The 23,738-nt window shown below is 33.4% G+C and overlaps 1 protein-coding gene across 7 annotated transcripts in view; it reads left to right on the plus strand.

Moving 5' to 3' along the window:
* Positions 1 to 23,738, plus strand: part of TAB3 (TGF-beta activated kinase 1 (MAP3K7) binding protein 3) — an 89,654-nt gene that overhangs the window by 61,686 nt on the left and 4,230 nt on the right. For 5 of the 7 annotated variants that reach the window (XM_074214205.1, XM_074214203.1, XM_074214202.1 and 2 more), the window contains 3 exons: positions 3,694 to 3,787; positions 7,020 to 7,103; positions 19,410 to 19,511. In XM_074214205.1, the coding sequence (XP_074070306.1) occupies positions 3,694 to 3,787; positions 7,020 to 7,103; positions 19,410 to 19,511 (280 nt within the window). Of the gene's footprint in view, positions 1 to 3,693; positions 3,788 to 7,019; positions 7,104 to 19,409; positions 19,512 to 23,638; positions 23,710 to 23,738 lie in introns of those variants that run through there. The other 2 variants (XM_074214207.1, XR_012474042.1) reach the window with 2 other exon arrangements.

The raw sequence follows: 23,738 nt of genomic DNA on the forward strand, positions 1-23,738 counted from the left end.
ATATTTCCTCATTCATAATGTGTTGTGGCCTGCTCACATCCATCTTGTACCTCTCTGTTATCCTTTCTTTGATTTTTAACCTTCCATCATAAACTGTGGTATTCCCTGACTTGCATCCATATAACAATTCTGGAATTATATTAAGTGTTAAAAAGATGGATCTTTGTTATTGGAAGAAGCTTTAGGGACATTCAAAGAACTTGATAATTTTCCAAAGAGTATCTAGCTTGCTTTTCCTTTTCATGTTCAATTTTGAATTCTGCTTTTTGTCTGTGGGCATTATCTCTTCCAGATAGGTGTACTGATTGACTTCTCTCAATCCCGAGAATAGCATTCTTGATTCACTCGATTTTTCCAGTGTAGACCTATGGATCAAAAATCTCTTTCCAGTGATTATAGACTTCCTTTAGAGGTTTCTGCGGTTTGTGAACAATCAGCATTCACAAGAGCATCTGTAGAATTTTTTTTAAAGATTTTATTTTGAGTTTTACAATTTTCATCCTATTCTTGTCCCCCCCCCCCCCCCCCCCCCCGCAACAGAAGTCAATCTGTTAGTCTTTACATTGTTTCCATGGTATACATTGATCTAAGTTGAATGTGATGAGACAGAAATCATATCCTTAAGGAAGAAACATAAAGTATAAGAGATAGCAAAATTACATAATAAGATAATGAATTCCCCCCACCCCCATTAAAGGTAATAGTCTTTGGTCTTAGTTTAAACTCCACAATTCTTTTCTGGATACAGATGGTATTCTTCATCGCAGATAGCCCCAAATTGCCCCTGATTGTTGCACTGATGGAATGAGCAAGTCCATCAAGGTTGATCATTGCCCCCATGTTGCTGTTAGGGTATACGATGTTTTTCTGGTTCTTATCTCATTGAGCATCAGTTCATCAGTTCATGCAAATCCCTCCAGGCTTCCCTGAATTCCCATACCTCCTGATTTCTAATAGAACAGTAGTGTTCTATGACATACATATACCACAGTTTGCTAAGCCATTCCCCAATTGAAGGACATTTACTTGATTTCCAATTCTTTGCCACCACAAACAGGGCTGCTATGAATATTCTTGTATGAGTGATGTTTTTACCCTTTTTCATCATCTCTTCAGGGTATAGACCCATTAGTGGTATTGCTGGATCAAAGGGTATGCTCATTTTTTTTGCCCTTTGGGCATAATTCCAAATTTCTCTCCAGAAAAGTTGGATGAGTTCACAGCTCCATCAATAATGTAATAGTGGCCCAGCATCTGGACAATTTCACTGTTCATAGACAACCCCTTGTCACTTTGAATTCAGTGAATCTCCTTCATGTTAGTGTTGGCAAACATCTATCTATCAATGTTCTGTACTTCATAATAAGCAGATCTTTAATAAAGTAATCAGTGCTTTAGCTTTCAGAGAATAGTTTGTGATATTAATATGTGCATTGAAGACAACTTGTTGAAATAAAACCAGTTTGTAAATGCTTTTTTTGCAATCAACAAACCTTAAGCATATTGAGATCTTTTTCTTTATATCTTTTTTCTCTGTATAATACAAAAGAGCTGGGCTTCTGTACGAGAGTGTTTGAGGAAATCTGTGTTTTCCCTTCTCATATGTTCTTAAAGGATATCTTGATTTGTAGATTATTCTCATTAAAATTTTGATAAGGTGAGTGAATTAACAAATGGATAGTTATCAGTATTTTCATTATTGCTCTTTTTGGAGCAATTATTAGATCAAAGATTTGTTCCATTCCTTTGGTATTTTCTTTTTTGGGGACTTGATTCCTTAATGGTCCTTATTTTTTTCTCCTGGTAGTATATCTAGAGCTATATTGTTAGAGTTATTTTCTGATGATTAAAAAAAGTTTATTATAAAAATCTTTATAGATCTTTACTATTTTTTTTCTGGCCTCTTTCCAGTTTTGTCTTAAATGACTTTAGGATAACTTTTCTTAGTTTTAAATCTCTACCCAAACTTTATTTTAAAAACATTATTTTTATATCTTTTGTTTTTATGCCATTCTTTTCCAGTTAGTATTTCATCTGCCACCAAGTAAATTCCCACTTGTAACAAAAAAGAATTAGTTAAGCAAACCTACTTTGCCAGTGTATTCTTCATCATTAGTTCCCCAGCTCTCTGTCGCAAAGGAAGGAGATGCTTCTTCATCTCTTCAGAGCCAAGATTGGTTGTCCTAGTAACTCAGCATTCAGCTTTATTTTTGCATTCTTTTCATTGACATGATTGTATTTGTATATATTGTTCTCTTCTTATTTCTATTTTAGTTCATTCAAGTCTTTCTACATTTATCTATATTACTAATAATATCTTATTTTCTTTTGAAACATTGAGCCATTCCCCCAATTGAAGAACACCTACTTTGTTTCTAGTTTTTTATTTTTCTCTCCTCTTAGTGATGATATGCTTGTTGATTATTTGTAATTCTTTTGAAAACTGTTTTTCACCTTCAACTTATTATTGTTTTTGGAAATGATTATTATTTCCCTATATATCTTGGATATCTCACTTTTAAATATTAGAAATAAGATATAAATAATTTTTCCCAATTAACAATTTTTCAGCTTAACTATTTAGTAAAAAGGTTTGTTGTGGTAGAGACATATCCCTTTTATTGGTAATTTCCCCCACTGCCCCCCCCCCCCATTACTTACCCTGAAAGTCTTGGCTATTGGTCATTAAGTATGTTTTTCCTTCATTGCTCTTGTTCTTTTAGTGGAGTAATATTGCTCATTTACTACCTTTTTTGTTTTTAAAGAAAGAAGTCAATATGTATAGAATTGAATTTTGTTAGGTAATGTTATTAGAATTAGGTTTGTCAAGTTAATCTTTGGCATTGCTTTGAAAGAAACCTTTAGTGAGAACTTTAAAATTCATACTTTTTAGATTTTTAAGCTTTGATTTTTTTTCACTGAATATAGCTTACTATGCTAAATAAATCAAAATTCCTGAGATCTTACTACTTAGAGAAGAGACTATAATAAAATTTAACTTTAACAAAGATATCCCCTCTGGAAGGTCTGAAAATATAGGCAGGACATTGGAGGGAAAAGAATCATAAAGGGGAATAAAGGACAAAGATTGTGCATACAATGAAAAGTAGAGAAGAATATAGCTAAAGAGAAATAGAAAAAATTCTAGGATCCTGAAATTATTTTCATGTGCATTTTTACTTTATCTCAGCCAGTAAGATAATACATTTTCTTATAATTACACTAGTCTCTACAAAATTAAAATCATTGGTATCATTATTCAACATTGTAAGCTTTATTTGATGCTTATGTTTTGTTTTAGTATCAAATCATAAAAATAAGGCATTTCAAAGCTGTTTTACTATGGACTTTTTGTGTGATAAAAGCAGTAAGAAAATAAGTTTTATAAATTCTATTTATGTACATTGTATACATAACTATTGAACTGTTTTAGTGTTTCATATTTAATTCAGAAACGTAAATTTATACACACATTGGTTCATATATTAACTTTTATTTGTGACCATTTTATTTGTTCCAAATTTACTTGATCACTTTTTTAAAAAAATTCCTTTACAAAAGCCCTGTTCTGTGGACAGAAGCAATTCCCTGAATAAGTCCCACTTAGAAATTGTTTTACATAAAGCACAAACTTAAATCTTAGGCTTGATAATTACTTTCCTACAATTGCTATTTTGGGTCCTTTCTTACTAGCCTGAGGAAATGACAAGATTGAGAAGCATGAACAGACAACTCCAGATAAATGTTGACTGTACACTGAAAGAAGTTGACCTCCTTCAATCTAGAGGTATAGACTTAATTGTTTGGTTAAAAAATAAGTTATATGATATTTTAAGATGCATAGATAAGATCATTAATCACATTTTTATCCTAGAAATTATTTATTGGTGCCTCAATAGTGATTTTATTCTGAAATTCTTACCTTGTGAATTTTGTTTTAAAAAGATTCTTCCCTGATCATAGAATTATAGAACTAGTAGGAAGTCTTCCAGTATAGTTCTTACAAATCACTCATTGACTATGAAAACCTAAAATAGTTTTCTTATGTGTAGTATGAATTTCACAGGAATTCAGCTTCTGAAGAAATGTGAATTCCTTTTAAGATCATTGCCAAAATGTAGATCCAAGAATTCAAATATTCATATTTAGTTCTTTATATCCTTTTTTATATATTGGTACATTTGTGACAGGAACCACAAGCTTGTATTGTTATAACTCTAAAAAATTTCTTACAGAGCATAATAGAAATAAAACCAAGCTATAGTGAGACATTAATAGAGGTAGAAGCAAATTTAGTGATGGAAATCACACACCATAATCAAATATACCTAAAGAAACAATGTAAGAATTAGGGAATTAAGACCCACTAGTCTGAAGCATCAAGAGAATCTCTAGAAGTTCTGTAAATTGTATATTGCAAGATTTTATATAGATAATGACTAGCTTTTGGGGGAGATGAGGGTGAAGATTTTCATGAACAAAAACTTAGTGAAATACCTGCTAAGTTTTTACTACAATTTTTTTCTAACAGAACTGAAAATGAGAGTACTCACTTTTACTTAAGTAATTCATCAATGTAAAACATTTAAAGCATAAAAAATGTAGTTAGCAAATCATGTAATTTTTATCTTAGAATTTCCATGATGAAAGAGACCTAAGAGGTCATCTAGTCTAATTCATTCTGATTATGAATTTCCTCTACTATGTTCCCACTTAGCAGTTATCCAGCTTCTGCTTTAAGACCTCTAATGTTGGGAAATTCATTGCCTCCTTGATCTGTCCATTTTCCTCTTGGATAGCTCTGATTTTTAACAAAGTTTTTTTCTTTTTTTCAAGAAGTCTGAAGTCTGCCTCTGCAGTTTCCATTCATTCCTTCTAGTTCTATTCTCTGAATTCAAGCAAAACTAGCCTTAATTCTATTTCCACATGACAACCCGATGGATATTTGAAGACAATTTTCATATTCTTTCTAAGTCTTCTTTTATCTAAACTAAATATTGCTAAGCCCTTGACATGATCTGCATGTAACGTGGTTTTCAGTCCCTTGGTCATCATAGACATTCTCCTCTGGATGAGCTTCACATTTAGTTGGCATAACATACCAAACATCTTATCAAGACAGAATGTCACTCTCTTGCTTCCAGGAATTACACTTCTATAAATGCTGCCTATGATCACATTAGGTTTTTTGGCTGCTATATCACATTTGATAAATATTTAGTATGTGAAAATCTCCAGGTCTTTTTCACATATATGGAAATAAACATGCTATTGGGAAATATCAGAGGCATTATCATGTATAGTGGAAAGAATGAAGGAATTAGAGTCAAGAGAATTGAGTGTGAATTTTGCCTCAAACACTTAAATTCATGTGAGTTTGGGCAAACTATTCAACCTTTCAGAGCCCATTTCATCATTCGTAGAACAGGAATGATAATATTTGAACTAGCTATCTCATCAGATAGTTTCAAGCAAAACACTTTACAAACTTAAAGTCTATAAAAATGTAAGGAGTATTTGTCTCCACTTTCCTGTATGTATAGTTTAATTTTCAATAGAAACACTTTTATTCCCTGTTGAGTCTTATCTTTAAGATCTTTTGGTTCTAATTCTGTTAATCCAACATACTTGTTATCTTTCACAACTTAATCTTCAAATCTGGTAATCAAGCCATTTATACCTTTAACTTAATGATAAAAATTCTGACTAGAAGAGTACTTCAGCTAAGGACAATTTATTTTATTATTTTAAAATACCTCAATGAGCAGTCTTAAGAAATTACTTGTAGAAGATCTTATAACATACATTAATTCATAAAGATATTTGTGATGGAACACAGAGGTAAGGTTTATAAATGCCATCAGAATTTTAATATTATTCTGTGCCTTAGGTATGCTCTTTGTACCTACTATAATGGGATAATTTAGTACTTAGTTGTACTAATGTTAAGCTGAGCACTTTGGTATTTAAATTTCCCATAGATAAGGGTCCAAGACTTGTTTATTCTGTGTAGTAAGATTCCAGTATGTAACTTTAATGCTATAAAATTAATTTTTTATAGGAAGGAATTAGAATAGATAATCCTTAAGGTCCCTTCCTGATCTTAAGATTCAGTAGTTTGATGAAAAGCCATATAAGTTAACAACAATACAATCCTATAATAAGTGCTTTATTGGAAGAAAGGATATATTACATGAACAGATGTGGATGATAAATATGGCACTAGCTTTAAATATAGTATAACATAAGAGATAAAAAAACCTCATGGAATAGAAACAATGTACAGTTATAGCTTCATCATAGATAAAAATGAAATAATTTTTAGCAACTGTAGAAATTTTTGGAGATGCTGGTATCAAGATATTTTTTTCCCCTAGGGATTGATCCATGACATTTATTCTGCAATTCTTTCTTTGTTCCATCTGTCCAATGGTTGAAATTCATTGATGGACACTCTATATATAACCTATTTAAGATTATTAAATTCTATTTCAAATTCATGTGAGTACTTAACGATCATTACATGTAAAAATTGTATATAAGCTTATTAGAAATTATTTACATGGATATATATCTTTCATCTATTTTATTTTGCTTTAATTTTCTTAAAAATTCAGTAAGAAAGATAACTGCCCTCACTGTTTGGCCTGGTTGCTGTTTTTGTTGCCCAATAAGTTTGTTTATGCCTACTTAAGAAAACTAGTATAGAAGTTTTGTTATTTTAGACAATTTAATGAAAAAAACACTGGAATGAATTTAAAGTGAAGGTTGTTTTTTTAATTATGTATTTTCCCTGCATGAGAATAGGGCATTAAAGTTGTAATGAAAAAGGGACAGAATTGAGTTAAGTAGTCTGAAATAAGTGGTCTGAAGTGCCTTTCTTAATTTTTTTCATTTCTTTTAGCGTATTCCAATTTTAGAAAAATAAGCCTTAACTCCCTACTTTTTTTTCTTGTTAGGCAATATTGCAGTTATGGGAAAATAAACTAAATTCCTGTTTTATTTTATTTTTTTGATAGGTAATTTTGATCCAAAAGCCATGAATAATTTTTATGACCATATAGAACCTGGTCCAGTTGTGCCACCTAAACCATCAAAAAAAGGTGAGTCATTAGATGTCAGTGATACCATCAAAGTACTTTGGAAATACATATATCTTGACTCAATTCAACAGATATTTATTAAATTTTTTCTAAACATGTTTCTGCTGCCATTGGGGATAAAAAGAATAAAATAAATCATATATCTATCCTGTCTTTAAGGATATCTATCTAAATACAGGATAACTTAGAGAGGACATTAGTATTAACAACTGGTGAGGAATCAGATAACTTTTAGGAGGCAACAGCACATGACACAAACTGATAATTCTGAGATGGAGATGAGGGGAAGTGGGGGAAAGCCTATATCAATACACAGAGTAAGATGATGAAATATTGATTTAGGAACAGTCAGATTTGCCTGGAATGTAGAATTTATGAAGGGGAGTAATATAAACTGAAATTGAAAAGGTAAATTGAGTCAGCTTATAAGAGCCAAGAAGATGAATCAGTGTTTCAGAAGTCATAGGGAACTAATGAAAGTTTTTGAGTAAGGCAGTGACACATGCTTATTCCATCTTTACATAGCTTAGACCTTTGTGTCAATGGTAAGGATGGATTGGCAAAACTGACAACAGGAAGACTTTTACAGACAAATGATGAGGATCTGAGTGAATTGAGGAAAAGAAGAGAAGTGTAAAAAATCTTAAGTTAAATTGAAGAAATTGGCAAAAAAAAATTAAAAAAAGAAATTGGAAACAATATGAAGTGTAGAGGGAGATAAAGATGTTTACAAGGATCATTCTGAGGTTGAAACCTGGATAATTGGGAGAATAGTGGTGCGTTTTGGACAATTTGAATTTCATGGTGCTGATTTTCTGGAGAATATGGTAAGTAGTTAATTGATAATTAAGAGCTTTATTGATTAAAAGTTATTTTTATAGGCTTCTTAGAAAAATAGATATACTGATATTGATACTAGCAAATGTGCTGGAATTTTTATTGTATGAAAGTGCTAAGATTAGTAATTTTTTTTTTTTGCAAGGCAAAAGTTTTAGGTGACTTGTTCAGGGTCACACAGGAGGTAATTATTAATTGTCTGAGATCACATTTAAACTTAGGTCCTCCTGACTCTGGGGTCAGTGCTGTATCCTCTGTACTACCTAGCAGATTAGTAATTCTTTGCTGTTGTTTTCTCATTTTCCTAAATTCCAATTTGGCCCCAGAAACTTAGTTTTACTATATGATTCACAACAAATTCTATTTGTCTCAATTTTCTCATTGTAAAATCAGCTGGAAAAGGAAATGGCAAATCATTCCAGTATCTTTGCCAAGAAAATTCAAAAATGGCATCACAAAGAGTCAGATATGACTGAAAAATGATTCAACAACAAATGTTTATAGAAAAATATTATATATTATATATTATTTTAAATTTAAAATACTATGGATCAAATGAATTTTATAGATTCAAAAGTATTCTTGCTTTGTTTTTACAGGGCTAGAAAATTAGAGTAGTTGAAATATTTTAGCCTGGAGAAAAGAAGACTTTGAAGTCATTTTTAAGAGATTTTATACTTGAAAAAGAGTTGTTTTTTTCCTCAAATAAGACAATACCTTTGATACAGATAAAAAAGAATCACAATTTCATGAATTTTGCTATATAGATCTCTTATTTACTTGATCCATAGAAGATTGTTGAAAACCCATCCCCCCCCCCCCATTTGGAAGATTTAAAAAATTTGAAATAGTTTACATATACTCTTCCCTGAGGCAGGAGAATCAACTAGATGATTTCTTAGATTCCCTTTCACCTGTGGATTTGTGGGATCCTTATTTTTGTAGAATAGGAAGTTTAAAGAGACTTAAATATTATTATGAAGGTTAATTTATGATTTAAAAACAAATTTTAAAATAGTTTGTCAGTAACTATTGTCATATTAGCAGCTAACATCTGAATATTTATAAAATGTTATAGTTTTTCTGCTTTAAATGTTCAGTCAATATTAGCATCTTACGTAAATATAATTCTTGGAAATGTCTTGCATGTCATTTAATTTCTTTCACTTTAAACCAATGTTGAATTTAATATTTAGTATGAAAGATTCTTCTGGGGATTTTGTATATCGGTGAGTTTTAGAATAGTCTGAAGAACTGAAGTTGAAAATCATGGAAAGAGTACTAGAAAGGCACATGGTGAACAAGAATAAATTGTGGTACATTACGATCATTAAGTTGTGTTGTTTTTTTTTTTGTGAAATGGCATAAAGGGTGTCATCAAAGAAATGCACAATCAAGAAAGAAAAGATGATTGTGCCATGAGAGGGAAGCAGTCCACAAACATTTCTTGCCTTTTATGTGCTTGGCATTGTGCTAGGGATTCAAATACAAGAAATGAAATAGTCTTTATTCAAAAGGAGTTTTCATAAGTGATGGCTTGTATGCTACTTGGGATCTACAGAACATCAGTAGAAACTTGAGGAAAGCTCCCAGCACATTAGAGTACTTCCCTTTGTATAGGTTATGGGAAGAGATGAGTAAGAGTCACAAAAGAAGGGCAGACAAGGTGAAGTTGAAGTTATCATCTATGGAAGGAATACCACATTGTTGGAATCATAGATCCTTTGGATTATTTGATGTCTCACTTTTAAGCAATTCAGGGTATATTAGTTGTTGCATGTAATGATAGAATTAATATTTTAACACTACATCTTTGGAGTATTGATTATGAGTATTCCCTTCAGTAATACATAGTAATTAATGATGAAAATGATAATAGCTAGTATTTATATGGTTCTTTAGGGTTTACAAAGCATTTTGTAAAGTGCTTTATAAATATTATCAAGATATATAGTAGATAGTCTTCATCAGATGCTGTAGTCAACACAGTTGGTTACCTAATGGCTAGATACTGGGAGCACAGTCAGTAGCAGTTGAGTGCTCAGGTTACTCACTTGCTAGGAATTGCTAGAGTTCATAAGCCATAGACATAGTCTTTGAGAACCCAGGGAGGGCTACCTCCAAATAACAATGAACCATTAGTAAAGGAGTATTTTTTTTAAATAATGAATTAGGGGGCGACTAGGTGGCGCAGTGGATAGAGCACCGGCCCTGGAGTCAGGAGTACTACCTGAGTTCAAATCTGGCCTCAGACACTTAATAATTACCTATTTTTGTGGCCTTGGGCAAGCCACTTAACCCCTTTTGCCCTGCAAAAGCCTAAAAAAAAAACCCCAAACAAATAATGAATTAGGAAAGACATAATTTTTTTTTTTAGGTTTTTGTAAGGCAAATGGTTGGTTAAGTGGCTTGCCCAAGGCCACATAGTTAGGTAATTATTAAGTGTCTGAGACCAGATTTGAACCCAGGTACTCCTGACTCCAGGGCTGGTGCTTTATCCACTGCGTCACCTAGCTGCCCCCGCGGAAAGACATAAATCTTAAACAACTCTTCTTAATAGGAAATATTCAGGTTTAGGTTAAAAATGGGCCATGAAGTGATTAAAGTAAGAAAGTTAATAATTTCTCAAAATTTCAAACTATCAGGGCATACCAGAAGATTATATATACACTATTTACAACATAGCATGCTTAAATATACTCTTGATTAACATTACTGTGAATGTATATTTCATTATAGTCATGTTCTGCATCTTTAATTTAAATAGAATCCTGCTTTCTAAAAATGATAACTGAGAAGAATCTTAGCAGTTGCATTCTAGTCATCAGATCTGGCATGAGGAGAAATTAATATATAGTTTTAAGTTACAATTCAGAGACCATTTTAATAAGATACTTAATCTTTGAATTTATCACAGTATATATAACTTATGGCCATGAAAGAATGCCAGGTGAGTTTGGGTTTACTGTTTCTTTGTGGGGAAACCTGTAAAGAGTGACCCTATTTCAAAGAATGCATTAAAAAGAATGGTTTGCAATAGCATGCAGGCAATTACATTTACTTTTCTGTAATATTAATTCTTGATTACATAGAGGTAGGTTATCCAATTTGGATATTGACTAGTCTTGTTTCATTCCTTTTTTTTTTTCTATTTTGGTCATTTTATCACCATTAGCCGCTTAGCTAATGTAGTGCCAGGCACAGATCCTAAGTGCTTTATAAATATTATCCCATTTGAGACTCTTGAACATCCCTGGAGGTTGGTGCTGTTATTATCATTCCTCTTTTGAGGCAGCTAGGTGGTACAGTGAATAGAGCACTAACCTTGAAGTCATGAGGATGGGAGTTCGAATCTGACCTCAGACACTAGATATTTATTAACTGTTATGACCATGGGCAAGTCACTTAACCCTGCTTGTCTCTCCTCCAGGGCATCTTCAGTTGTACCCAGATGACTCTGGAGGAGAAAGTGAGGCTGGTGACTTAGCACAGCATCCCCCCACTAAAATCCAAATCATCGGCTTGTCATAACATCACCTCCTTTGATGTCATGGTCTTCTTTGAGAATAATGAACAAACGTCATAATCCCTAGTTTACAGATGCAGAAGTTGAGGCAAACAGAGGTTAAGGGAGTTATTCGAGATCACATAGCTGGTGTCTGAGGCTTGATTACAACTGAGGTCTTCCCTACTCCAGGGCCAGCTCTCTATGCACTGTGCCACCAGCTGCCTCTGATCTTATAAACTGGAGTTAAAAAGGGGGAAAAGGCAAAAATCAAATCATTCAATTACCTTTTAGAAACTCTGGGAAAAGATTTGGGGAGAAGTTAAAGAAGTTTTTTATTTTGTTACTCTCCATCCCTTAGGATCAAAGTATCCTTCAAAGTCAATCTCCAATGGGCATCTTGTTGTTTGGATATGTGACCCTGGCGTCTAGTACAGGGCTTGATTGGTACATAGTAAACACTTAGTCAATAATTTTTTATTCATTCTCAGTAGACCCAGATCTGAAGATCCTTCAGAACTTCATAGGGACTTAATTCAAGAGGTGCATTGAAAGAATGAACACTATATCATGATAGATTTTTCAACAGGAAAAGATATAATTCAAATAGTGCTTCAAGGTTTCTAGGCTGAGAATCTGTGATAATGATGTCTTTAAAATAGTATGAAAGATGAGAGAGAGTCTTTTGATAAGAAAGGGTTTGATAAGTTTAGATGTGTATAGTTTGAGGTGATAGTCACATGCTCAAATAAAGGTATTTATAAACATTTAGGAATAGAAGATTGAAACTCAGATGTGGATGAGAGACTTTGAGGTGGGTTGAAGCTCTTAGATTGACAGGTTCTCCAAGGGAGACAGTACCAAGAACAGCCAGAAGAATGACTGTATTTTAGAGGGGGCATGGGAAGTACTTGATAAGGAAGAATTAGAGAGTGAAGAGAGTAAAGATTCTCTGGAATAAAGAGAAATGAGCAGGGGAAAGGGTTGTCAGCAATATACCCAAGGGTCAGGGTAAATGACTAACATATCCTTAGATTTAGTCAAAGAAAATTCATTTTAACGGTCCAGAGAACTGTTTCAAGAAGGGTAGTGGGAGGAGGGAGGGCCTAAACCTAGGTGCTTTAATGATGGATTCAGGTGGAAGTCATTCTCATCATGCATTAACAATGCATGTAAAATCAGCAAACTTTTATTTAAAATTTTCTATGTTCAAGGTATTAGATAATGGGGATACAGAAAAAGGAGGGGGAACAAAGTACCAGTTCTCAGGGAACACATAGTTTAATTGATGATGATATATATATATATCCTGGCTAAATAGACCTTTATTGAAATCAACTTTGGTTACAAAATGAGTAATATGCAGCTTTTCTTTTCATCTTTTATGTATAGGTATTGTCCTGCTTTCCCTTAAGTCATTTAGAAGGGATTGTGCAGGTCAGCATCATCTTTTTTAACTCCAAGAATTCCATTTAGCAGTACTTGTAACATTAGTATTTAAAGGGCAGCATCGTATTTACTTCCAAATAATTTTAGTCTCTTGGCATCCTCAAATGACCCTTTGGAATTCTTTAAGATAAACTTAGTTAGAAGGATGTACTTTTCTATTGTTACAAAAATAATGCCAAAGGTATCCACATTTTATATTGCCTTTGTCCTTTAAAGCTTGTTTATCATATAAACCAGAGCTTCAGACTTTTGCAATTTGCCTTGAGCAAGTACAATTTGGAGGAAAAAAAATTCTAGTTTAAACCAGCATCTTCTAGTTAAAAATTTTAAAATTCTTATGCTAATAAATTGATTAGTTGGTATTAAGTAGTCAAGAGTTATTTGCTGTAAAATTCCTGTATTTATAACTGCTATTTAAAATATGCAGACTTAAAATTTTCATATTACCCTTGCCCAGTGTGGGGGTCCAGCCTCCACGGGGTTCTTGGAACCTGACAGGAGGGATAGAGTCAGCGAAATGAGTTGAGTCAACAAGTGGGTATAGGCAGGAGCAGGTTGACTGACTGTCGGTTGCTTGGATTTATTTTTATAGTTTCAGAATCATGTATGTTTCAAGCAGGCAAGCTGAGATAATTTCCTTGGTTACAAGAGTGTACAATTTTCATCATCAATCATATAGTTCATATGGTTACAAGTTTTAATCATGTGATTACAAGTTTAAGTAATAATCATATAGTTAATTAATTTCTTATCCCTACTCAGACCATGATGACCTTAACCTGTCTGTTACCATATTTATTACTACATTGTATAATTGTTAATTCATTTAGGGTTATTAAGTAAGCAATTCTTTTAATGGAAAGTTTTTTATATTTTTTGTGTAGGTAATGTTTTTTGATACACTTCCTTAACAGTCTGTAGTGAGGGTCTTTATGCTTGTCCACCCATCCATTAACTCTTACAATAACCAATTTTTCTTTCTGGCCTTGTTGGTAGAAACCACAGTTTCTGTGACTTTTTTATTCTTTCCCTTGAAACTAAGGCTGCTGGAGTTCACATATCAGTCACCTGTACTATTTTCTCACCATCTTTTTCATATATTCCTGTGTATGGTAAGGGGGGGGGGGACTATTAATTTCCCTGGAATTCTATCTGACCCATCTTGTATCTGTTTTCCCTGTATATATTCTGGTATCACCTTAGAATTTCCAGTGCTGGGTTTTCCAGAGATTTCATAATGTTGAAGCCTTTTGTATGCCTCAGGGAGAGGCAGTCCTGTTAAATTTGGACAGAGTTTACAATCTGTTTTATTCAAGGAATTTTTCTGAAATCCTTCCTTTATAGTCATTCCAGTATTAGGATGAGTAAATAGTGTAATCAATAATAAACCTAAAAATATTGGTATGCATGAAATCCATACATATATATATATATATATATATATATATATATATATATATATGAAGGAAATGGTATGCATGAAATCCATACATATATATATATGAAGGAAATGTTGTTCCATCAGGCAGTGTGACTGCCTTGAGTCTTCTTGCTGCGACTGTGTCAAACAGCTTAGAGACCCTGGCTCCCAACAGCCCTGAAACTTTCCTCTAAATTCCCTTTGCACTATTCATAGACTGTCATCACTAGTAAAAAAACAAAAACAAAAACAACAGTATATAAATAGCTTTACAAATTCAAACTCAGCCTGAAAAAAAAAAAACGCAGCTAGAACTCATGAATGCTTCAGCATCAGGTTCTTTAAATATATTTGAAAATTGTCCAGCAGTAATATTATATGAAAAGATGTATGCAGGATCCATGATCTTAAGAAGAGCTGTCAACACACTGGATTTTCATAGTATTCACTTACTAATCATTTGTGTGATTCTTAGAATAAGTTAAAACTGTTTAGGTAAGATACAAGGGTTTATTGTTTTAAGAAACAAATACCTCAAATTTGATACTTATTGTTGGGAGCTTCTATGGTGGTTTTACTTCTGTTGTTTTCTATTCAGTTCAACAAATATTTAATACCTCATTTGCAATTTTCTTTACAGAGTGTGCTTCTTTAGGTGCTGGGGATACAAAGACAGACATGGAATAGTCAATAGTCCCTGCCATCAAGTGTCTCATGTCCTACTGCTCAGTCAGTTTAATTTTGAAATATTTTTTCAATTTCTTTTTTTTGTAACTTCTTTCTCCTCTGAAGCTTTATATTCATTCATTATATATTGAGTACCTACTTTAGGGGCAAAGTATTTTGGTATTCAATGAGGGATTACAAAGGCTTGGTCCCAGAGGACAAGCTATAGTAAGGGGCATGTAAGACATTAACATAAGTAAATATAATTCAAGTTGCAGTGTGAGAAACCCTCTATTCATAAGAACCAAAGGAACAGGGTGCTCTAAGAATTCGGAAAAGAGTGAGCAGTCACTTCTGAAGAATTCATGGAGAAAATGATGTTTGATCCAGGCTTTGAAGATTGAGTAAAGCTTAATAGGTCAAAACTGGAGTCAGGTGATTTGAGAAACTGGACAAATACAAGGCATGTTTGACAATCTGCTTTGACCTGAGAGTAGAAGAGTTGTGGGAGATAAAGGTTTAGATCTTCGAATACTGTGAGCTTCTCCTTTCCTCTACTTTACATCCCCAAATCCTTTGTCATCTCCCATGGTGTCCTCCTTTAATGCAGTCATTTATGAAGAGATGCTCCTTTACAGTATTTTGTTTTTTTCTTCCTCCCAATGGAAGGAGAGAACAAAGAAGATCAAATTGGGGTTAAGCTTGCTTCCTACTTCAAAGGAAGGCCAGAAAGAGTCAAAGATGAGCAGGATAGCATTGCAAGTGACATGTTGAACTTACTATACTTTAAAAGAAAGGCAAGCTTTATATAGTAGAAATTAATAATTTCATATGAATGCTGTCTTATTATACAATTATATAGATGCTTATTTTATTTGATGATGTTAAGTTTAGAATAAAAAATAGGGAAAACATGAAGTGACCTTTTTCCCTCTCCAAGGCCAATCTCTACTTGTGATTTTGACCCTATTACCTCTTATCTTTTCTAGTAAGTTGTCCCCATACTTGTCTGTTTCTAATTTGTAATCTTGTGCTATTTATTGACTCTTTCCTGATAACCTGCAAACATACCCAAATCTTCTCCATCCTTAAAAATTCTCTTCTCCCTACTGCCTCCTCAAGTTTTCATCCTGTATCTCTACTCTATTTCATAGGTATCTCAAAAATTCCCAGAAAAAGTTGTCTACAATTCATTGCCTTTACTTCCTCTCCTCTTATTTTTCAATCCCCCTAATAATCTGGCTTTTGACTTCGTGACTCAACTGGTACTACTCCAAAGTTAGAATCATCTTTTAATATTTACATTTAACGATCTTTATTTCAGTTATCCTTCTCAACTTTTGAAGCATTAGATATTTTTGAGGAGTTCTTTCCTCTTTAGATTTTTATAGTTTTTCTCTTGGTTTTTTCCTTATCTGTCTGGTACCACTTCTCATTGTTCTTTGCCAGATCTTTATCAGTCCTCTTGCTCATCAGCCATGGTGTTATCCCTCCATACTGTCATTAAGATCTCTTCTTTTTTCCTCCTAGAGAATATATATATATATATATATATATATATATATATATATATATATATATATATATATATATTTTACTTAATAATCTATCCATTCGATGGGTTCAGTTTTCTCAAGGTAGATAATTACCAGATCTACTTATCTATTCTTTGTGTCCTTAGCTCCTTTTACCACTAAGATCCAATATAACATAGTTTGATGTTTAAAAATTTGACATCTTCCTATGTCTTCTAGGCTTGCTGTCTTTTATGTATTTTATAGAATTTTTTTCAGTTACATGTAAAATTTTTTAACATTCATTTTTTTAAAATTTTGAATTTGAAATTCTCATCCTCAGTCTTCCTTTCTTCCCTTCTCCCCTCATTGAGAAAGCAAGCAGTTTGATATTGGTTATACATGTACTGTCATGCAAAACATATTTTCAGGGGCAGCTAGGTGGCACAGTGAATAGAGTATTGGCCCTGGAGTCAGGAGGAACTGAGTTCAAATGCGGCCTCAGATACTTAGTAACTGCCTAGTTGGGTGGCCTCAGACAAATCATTTAAACCCATTGCCTTAAATAAATAAAATTAAAAAAAAACATCCTTAGTCATGTTGTGAAAGAAAACTACAGATGCCTTCCACCCCCCCAAATTCCAAAAGAAAAATAGTTTTAAAATATTCTTTTATTAGCATTAATACTCTTATCAGTTTTTTTTCTCTGAATATAGCTTTTTTTTCATTTGTCCTTTGGAATTGTCAGAAATCTTTGTACTACTGAGAATATCTTAGTCATTCACAGTTGATCATTGTAGTGTTATTATTACTATGTACAATGTTTTATTCAGTTCATATGAGCCTTTCTAAGTTTTTTTTTCTAAACATCCTGCTCATTATATCTTATAGCACAGGAATATATTCTACCATAATCATAGACTGCAACTTGTTTAGCCATTTCCTGAAATGATGGACATACCCTTGATTTCCAGTTCTTTGCCACTACAAAAAGAGCTACTCCAAATATGTTTGAACAAATAGGTCCTTTTCCTTTCCTTTTATTTTTTTAAACCTTTTTTTGGGGAAATAGACCTAGAAGTATAATTGCTGATTTGGGGCCTAGTTCAAATTGTTCTACAAAATGGTTGGATCAGCTCAAAACTCCACTAATCAGTGTCCCAGTTTTACCTCATTCCTTTCCAACATGTGTTATTTTTCTTTTCTTTCATATTGGACAATTTGATAGGTATTGGTACCTTCTGTTTCTCTAATCAGTTTAGATTTTTAGAATTTTTTAAATGACTATAGATAGCTTTTATTTCTTCATCAGAAAACTTCATATCCAGCTAGGTAATTATTAAGTTTCTGAGGCCGGATTTAAACTCAGGTACTCCTGACTCCAGGGCTGGTGCTCTATCCACTATGCCACCTAGCCGCCCCAACTAATATTCTTATAAATTTGACTCATTTCTCTACATTTTTGAGAAATGAAGCATTTATTAGAGAAACATGCTGCAAAAATTTATTCTCAATTTTCTGCTCTCCTTCTAATCTTGACTTCATTGTTTTTGTTTATGCAAAAAACTTTTAAATTTAATTTAATCAAAATTGTCTATATTGCATCTCAAATACTTTGTCTCTTGTTTGAACCTTCTCTGTAGAGCTGACTGGTAAACCATTCTGTGTTCCCCTCATTTGTGTATGGTATCATTTTTTCTGTCTAAATAAAGTATCTGTTTTGACCCTATCTTGGTATATGATGTGTTATGTTAGTCTAAACCTAGTTTTTGCCAAGCTGCTTTTCAGTTTTCTTAGCTATTTTTGTCAAATAGTGAGTTCTTCTCCCAAAAGCTTGAACTTTTGAGTTTATCAGACACCAGTTTACTATAGTTGTTACTGTTATGTTGTTGTTCAGTCATTTCCATAGTTTCTGATTCTTCAGACCTCATTTGGCATTTTCTTGGTAAAGATACTGGAGTGCTTTGCTGTTTCCTATTCCAGCTCATTTTACAGATGAGGAAAACTGTGGCAGTTAGGGCTATGTGTTTTGCTCGGGATTAGGTGGCTAGAAAATGACTGAGATGAGATTTGAACTTGGAAAGATGAGTCTTCTGGCATGTTATCCATTGGGCTACCTAGCATTCACTGTGCATTGTGTATCTAATCTAGTCCACTGATCCACCACTATTTTTTAACCTGTACCAGATTGTTTTTATTATCAGTGCTTTATAATATAATTTTGAGATCTGGTATGAGCTAAGCCATCTTCCTTCACATTTTTTCCATTGATTCCCTTGATGTTCTTGATGTTTTTCTTTTCCAGATGAATTTTCTTAATTTTTCCTAGCTGTATAAAATATTTTGGTAGTTTGATTGTTATTGTACTGAATAAATAATTATTTTAATTACTATTAATTTAGATAATTAACTATTAATTGCTATTTAGGGAGATAAGTCTTGATATCATACTTGTTGATCTTCACAATGTGACACTCCATCTCCTGTGTCTGTTTTATTTCTGGTACTACAGCCTGGAGTGCTCTCTTTCCTAACATCTGCCTTGTCCTTGGCTTCCTTTAAGACTGTCTCAAATACTATTTCCTGAATTGTACCAGGTATTTTCTGTTCCTCACAGCTGCCAATACCTTCCTCTGAAAGACTGTCTTCCATCTCATCCATATTTATCATCTTTGTATGTGTTGTCTCCCCTCTGGAATATGATCTCCTCAAGTCTAGGAACTTTTTGCTGTGTCTTTGTATTTCTAATACTTGGTGCTTAGAGCATAATAAGCACTTAGTAAATACTTGTTTATTGATTAGATAAACAGAATTAAGACCCATTAAAAAATTAGAAAATAACTTGATAGTAGATGATAATTATAGAATTTAATCTTTTAAGTGATTCTGTTTTGGGTTCTGTTTATTTTGTGCAGAGACTTCAGATCCCTGTACAACGGAGAGAAAAGCCAGAAGAATCAGTGTGACCTCCAAAGTGCAGTTGGATCCTCTAGATTCCCAGGCCACTACTGCTGATGGTGAGTATCTTCGTGCAAATTATCACAATATAAAATTGCATGAAAATTATATCCCCAGGTTAAACTTTTTAAATTTAACCATTTAAAAATAATATTCACTTGGAAATACTATAGCCTTTTTGAAAGTAACCACTCTAGTTTACCTTTAGATAGATACAGATACCTTTATGTATTGATTTTTTTGTTTTCATAGTCATTTTTGTTGAAACATTGATACTTTATTGCTTACATTTCTCCAATGCCTTAACCTGTCTGGAAGTTATCCTGGATTTCCCATGATTGTTCCAGTAGAGTATAGACTGTGGCAGGTATTTTGTCAAGGGGAAAGATTCACAAGGCTCTAAGAAAAATTACTATATAGGATATAAAGCTCATTAGGAGAATAGGCAGAAAGACTACCTTAAAGTAATTACAGCTAATTTGTTGCAGAGCATGAGAGATATAGAAAACCCTAAGACAAATTTATCAAAATCCAAAACTTTTGTCATTTATTATGATAGTATGTAAATCTTTAGTTGAAAAAAACTGTTGGATAAGATGACTCAGAATTAAGAAACAAATGAAACCAAAGAATTGGAAACCTTCAAGAAGAAAGCTGAAGGGTACTGCATCCACTAAATGCCAAACAATGTCATTAAAAATAAAATTGATGCATCTATCAGATAGAAAATGACAGAATTCTATTTGTTCTTTTTCTTTTTTCTTTTTTTTTTTTTTGCAAGGCAATGGGGTTAAGTGGCTTGCCCAAGGCCATACAGCTAGGTAATTATTAAGTGTCTGAAGCTGGATTTGAACTCAGGTACTCCTGACTCCAGGGCCGGTGCTCTATCCACTGTGCCACCTAGTCGCCCCCCTGAATTATATTTGAATCAGATATTCATGGGCTTTTGACCAGTTGACTAGATAAAAAGAGCAAAGTTCAAAGTCAAGAACAAATCTAAGGAGGGAGAGAAGAATCCTGGGAAGGTTGCATTGTTAGAGATTGCCAAGGGGCAACTGCTCACAACATCAAAATAATAAAAGTAAAAAGTCCCCCCAAATATAGATAACTCATAAGAACAAGAAGAGAATAAGGGAAAGGACTCTGGAAAAAAGGTTATTATGACTGCAAAAGATAACTGAACATCTATTCAGTCACCATCACATTAGATGCTTATATCATTTCCCACAACTTTCCATTCCAGGGCAATCCTGAAACTCTTATAGCTAGGGAGCAACTAGATGGCATAGTAGATAGAACACAGGCCTTGGACTCAAGAGGACCTGAGTTCAAATTTGTACTCACACTGTGTGACCTTAGGCAAGTCATTTAACCCATTGTCTTGCAAAAACCAAAAACCCAAAACAAACCTCTTAGAACTACTTTAAGTTTTAGAGATTTAGAATTTTTTAGAATTCATCCCTTGCCTTGGCAGAGTCTCAGTTTTGCCCAGCATAAGACAAATTGAGACCTATGCATCAAATCACCCCTTAAGCTTCAGAAAGAATCAGGATAACTGAGGAACCATAGGAACCTTTGGGAGTGAGTGAATGGGGTAAGAGACCAGAATGGAGCACTAATTAAAATTAATTAAATAATACAACAAAACAGGAAATAGGAGATAGTAGAAGGAGTGAGGAAAAGAGAAAGACCCAAATTCTCAGATGGCATTTCAGCACCATTCTAAGGGATATTCTTTAGACATCCTCCCAACTTGCCTCCAGGTGCTAACCTAGGAAATGAAAAAAAGAAAGTTTCAGAGAGTACAGTTAAGATGTAGAATAAGCCCAGTTTTTGAATTTCTCTGAAATAATGCACCAACTAGAGATCTTCCCCTCCAAGAAAACTGATTTCCTCTATCTCTTCTTTTGAAAGAATAAGTAGCAAGGGCAAGTGAGGTGCTGAATAATATAAGTTTCACTATATAATTCCACTACTCCATGAACTCTAGTGGCTGTCAGTTGCCTTTAGGAGCAGCTGTTTCATTTTTATCTCATTCTTTTTAAATTTAAATCTTTATATAGGTTTTATAATGTGCATAATGATTAGTACAGTTCAAATATATAATTTATAAATAAGCTTATACATGTGGAGAATTGCTCAAATTTATTTTTGCTGGTAAGGTTGTAAAATAAAAAATTTGGAGATCATTACCAAAATAAAAATTTGCCATAAAAAGAAATTGAGACACAAAATTCTGAGCATGCCCAGTGTATTAGCAAAGCTGGCAATTGCCAGTGAATAGGATCCAGGACTCCTCATTAGTCAGGGATGCATCTAGCAACCAGAGCAGCTCTTTTCAACAGCTGAAAAGGTAGTAGCTTACATAGGTGCCAAAAATAGTGAGGCGAACTAAACTAAGACTGTGAATTGGTTTAACACAAAGATGAATGGTAATTCATATTTGACTTTATTCAGAGAGAGAGGATTTCTAGGAACCAGGATGACATAAAAAACATAGGCTTTCCTATCATCCTCTGAAAAGTCTTGAGGTTGGCAAACATTTTTTGACCAGGTTGACTCCATAGTCAACAGAAGCTCACCGATTTTTGAGTCTTTGTGATCAGGTTATGGCCCATTGGAATAGGCAAGTTAAACTCTTTCAAACTACCAGAAGTCCTATATATAGTCAGGTTCACATCTGATCCATAAGTACTGATATTCTGTTTGAAATAATTCCTAATTAATATTAAAAAATGTCACTTAAAGTACTACCTCTATTTTCAAGGAGCTTACATTCCAACAAAAAAAATATCAAGTCCACATGTCAGTATATGTGGAATAAATACAAACAAATGTAAAGAAGTTAAAGGAAGGTAGGGGGAATAGCAATTGGGCAAATTAGGAAAGATAATGTAGAAAACGCTTCTTGAACTATAACTTGAAAGAAGAGAAGAATTCTGTGAAATGGAGGAAATATATATTCTAGACATGATTGTTCTAAGATCTGATAATACAAAGGCAAAAAACCCAACCCTTCTCTCCAGGAGTTCAGAGCCTAGAGGGGGAAACAACATATAAATAACTATATCCCAATGAGATATATACAAGATATATTGTGGATCACCTCAGACAGAAGAGACTTCAGATTATTAATCATTGGGGTAGAGATTTTTGAGCCCCTATCACAATAATTATATATCACATTTATATAATAGTACTTTGCCATCTCTAGAGTGCCTTCATTATATATTTTAATGTAAGGCTGTGAGAAAAGTGCAGGAGATGAAATATGTTTTGCAAAGAAAAAACTATTTCCCCACCCCTCACCCCCTTCTCCACAACTTCCCTTGTGACCACTGGCTCCTCAAACAAGTCACTTGTCTTCCTTGAATCTTAGCGTTTCCACATCTGTAAAGTAAGTGGACTGGACTTGATGGCTTTTGGATACCCTTTTGGCTCTATATCTAAGATCTGAGATCCTTTTCATAGTTGATCTTAAGAAGTTTTTGAGAAATATGATTTATTTAGTATTATTTTCATTTTGTAACTTAGAAAACTCAGCTCTGGGGAGGTGTTACTTGACCAAGGTCACATTGCTATTAATTTACAGAACTGGCACAAGGTGTGTCCTCTTTTCTGATCCTGTTCCAGGCCTCTTGCATCCACTTCTCTTAGGAACCTGCTATCATGCTAGGTTCTTCAGGGGCTCTAGGGAAAAAAAAATCTAGGCACTGCCTTGTGCTTAAGGATTTTGGAGTTTTAATGAAGACAAAACTTTGACACATGCAGAATTTATATACATTGAATTTCACAATAAGCATAAAAATCAAATGCTTAGTTATGTGGAATGATTCTGTGTTATTGAAGTTCAAAGTTGTGGAAAATAAGTATGGGGGAAAACAAATTGTACCTGTTATAATTAGAGATGCTGCGGGATATTTATTCTATTATTTCTCTATTATTGCTCAGTATTCTCAGGTATCAAAGATATCTGAATTATTATCACATGTCCATCAAATTAGCAAAGATAGCAAAATGTGGGCAAAATTTAACGTCAAGGAGAATTTGAAACATAATTGTTTAGCTAACGGTACTTTTTGTAGGTTTCATCTCCTAATGATGGGGATGGGATGGGAATAGGGGCTTTAGAAAAGTGAAAATAGATGTGTACAAATTCTTAGTTTACTTTTTTCCCCCCTAAAAGCCTACCACGTCACTGGCCTCTGATTCCACATGTACATTGTTCCCACCATAGTGGTATTTCCTGGAACTAGAAAAAAGTTCCTGCCTTTTTTCTTCCCCAG

This window comes from Macrotis lagotis, chromosome 1 (assembly GCF_037893015.1).
Source record: "Macrotis lagotis isolate mMagLag1 chromosome 1, bilby.v1.9.chrom.fasta, whole genome shotgun sequence".
Lineage (NCBI taxonomy): Eukaryota > Metazoa > Chordata > Mammalia > Peramelemorphia > Peramelidae > Macrotis > Macrotis lagotis.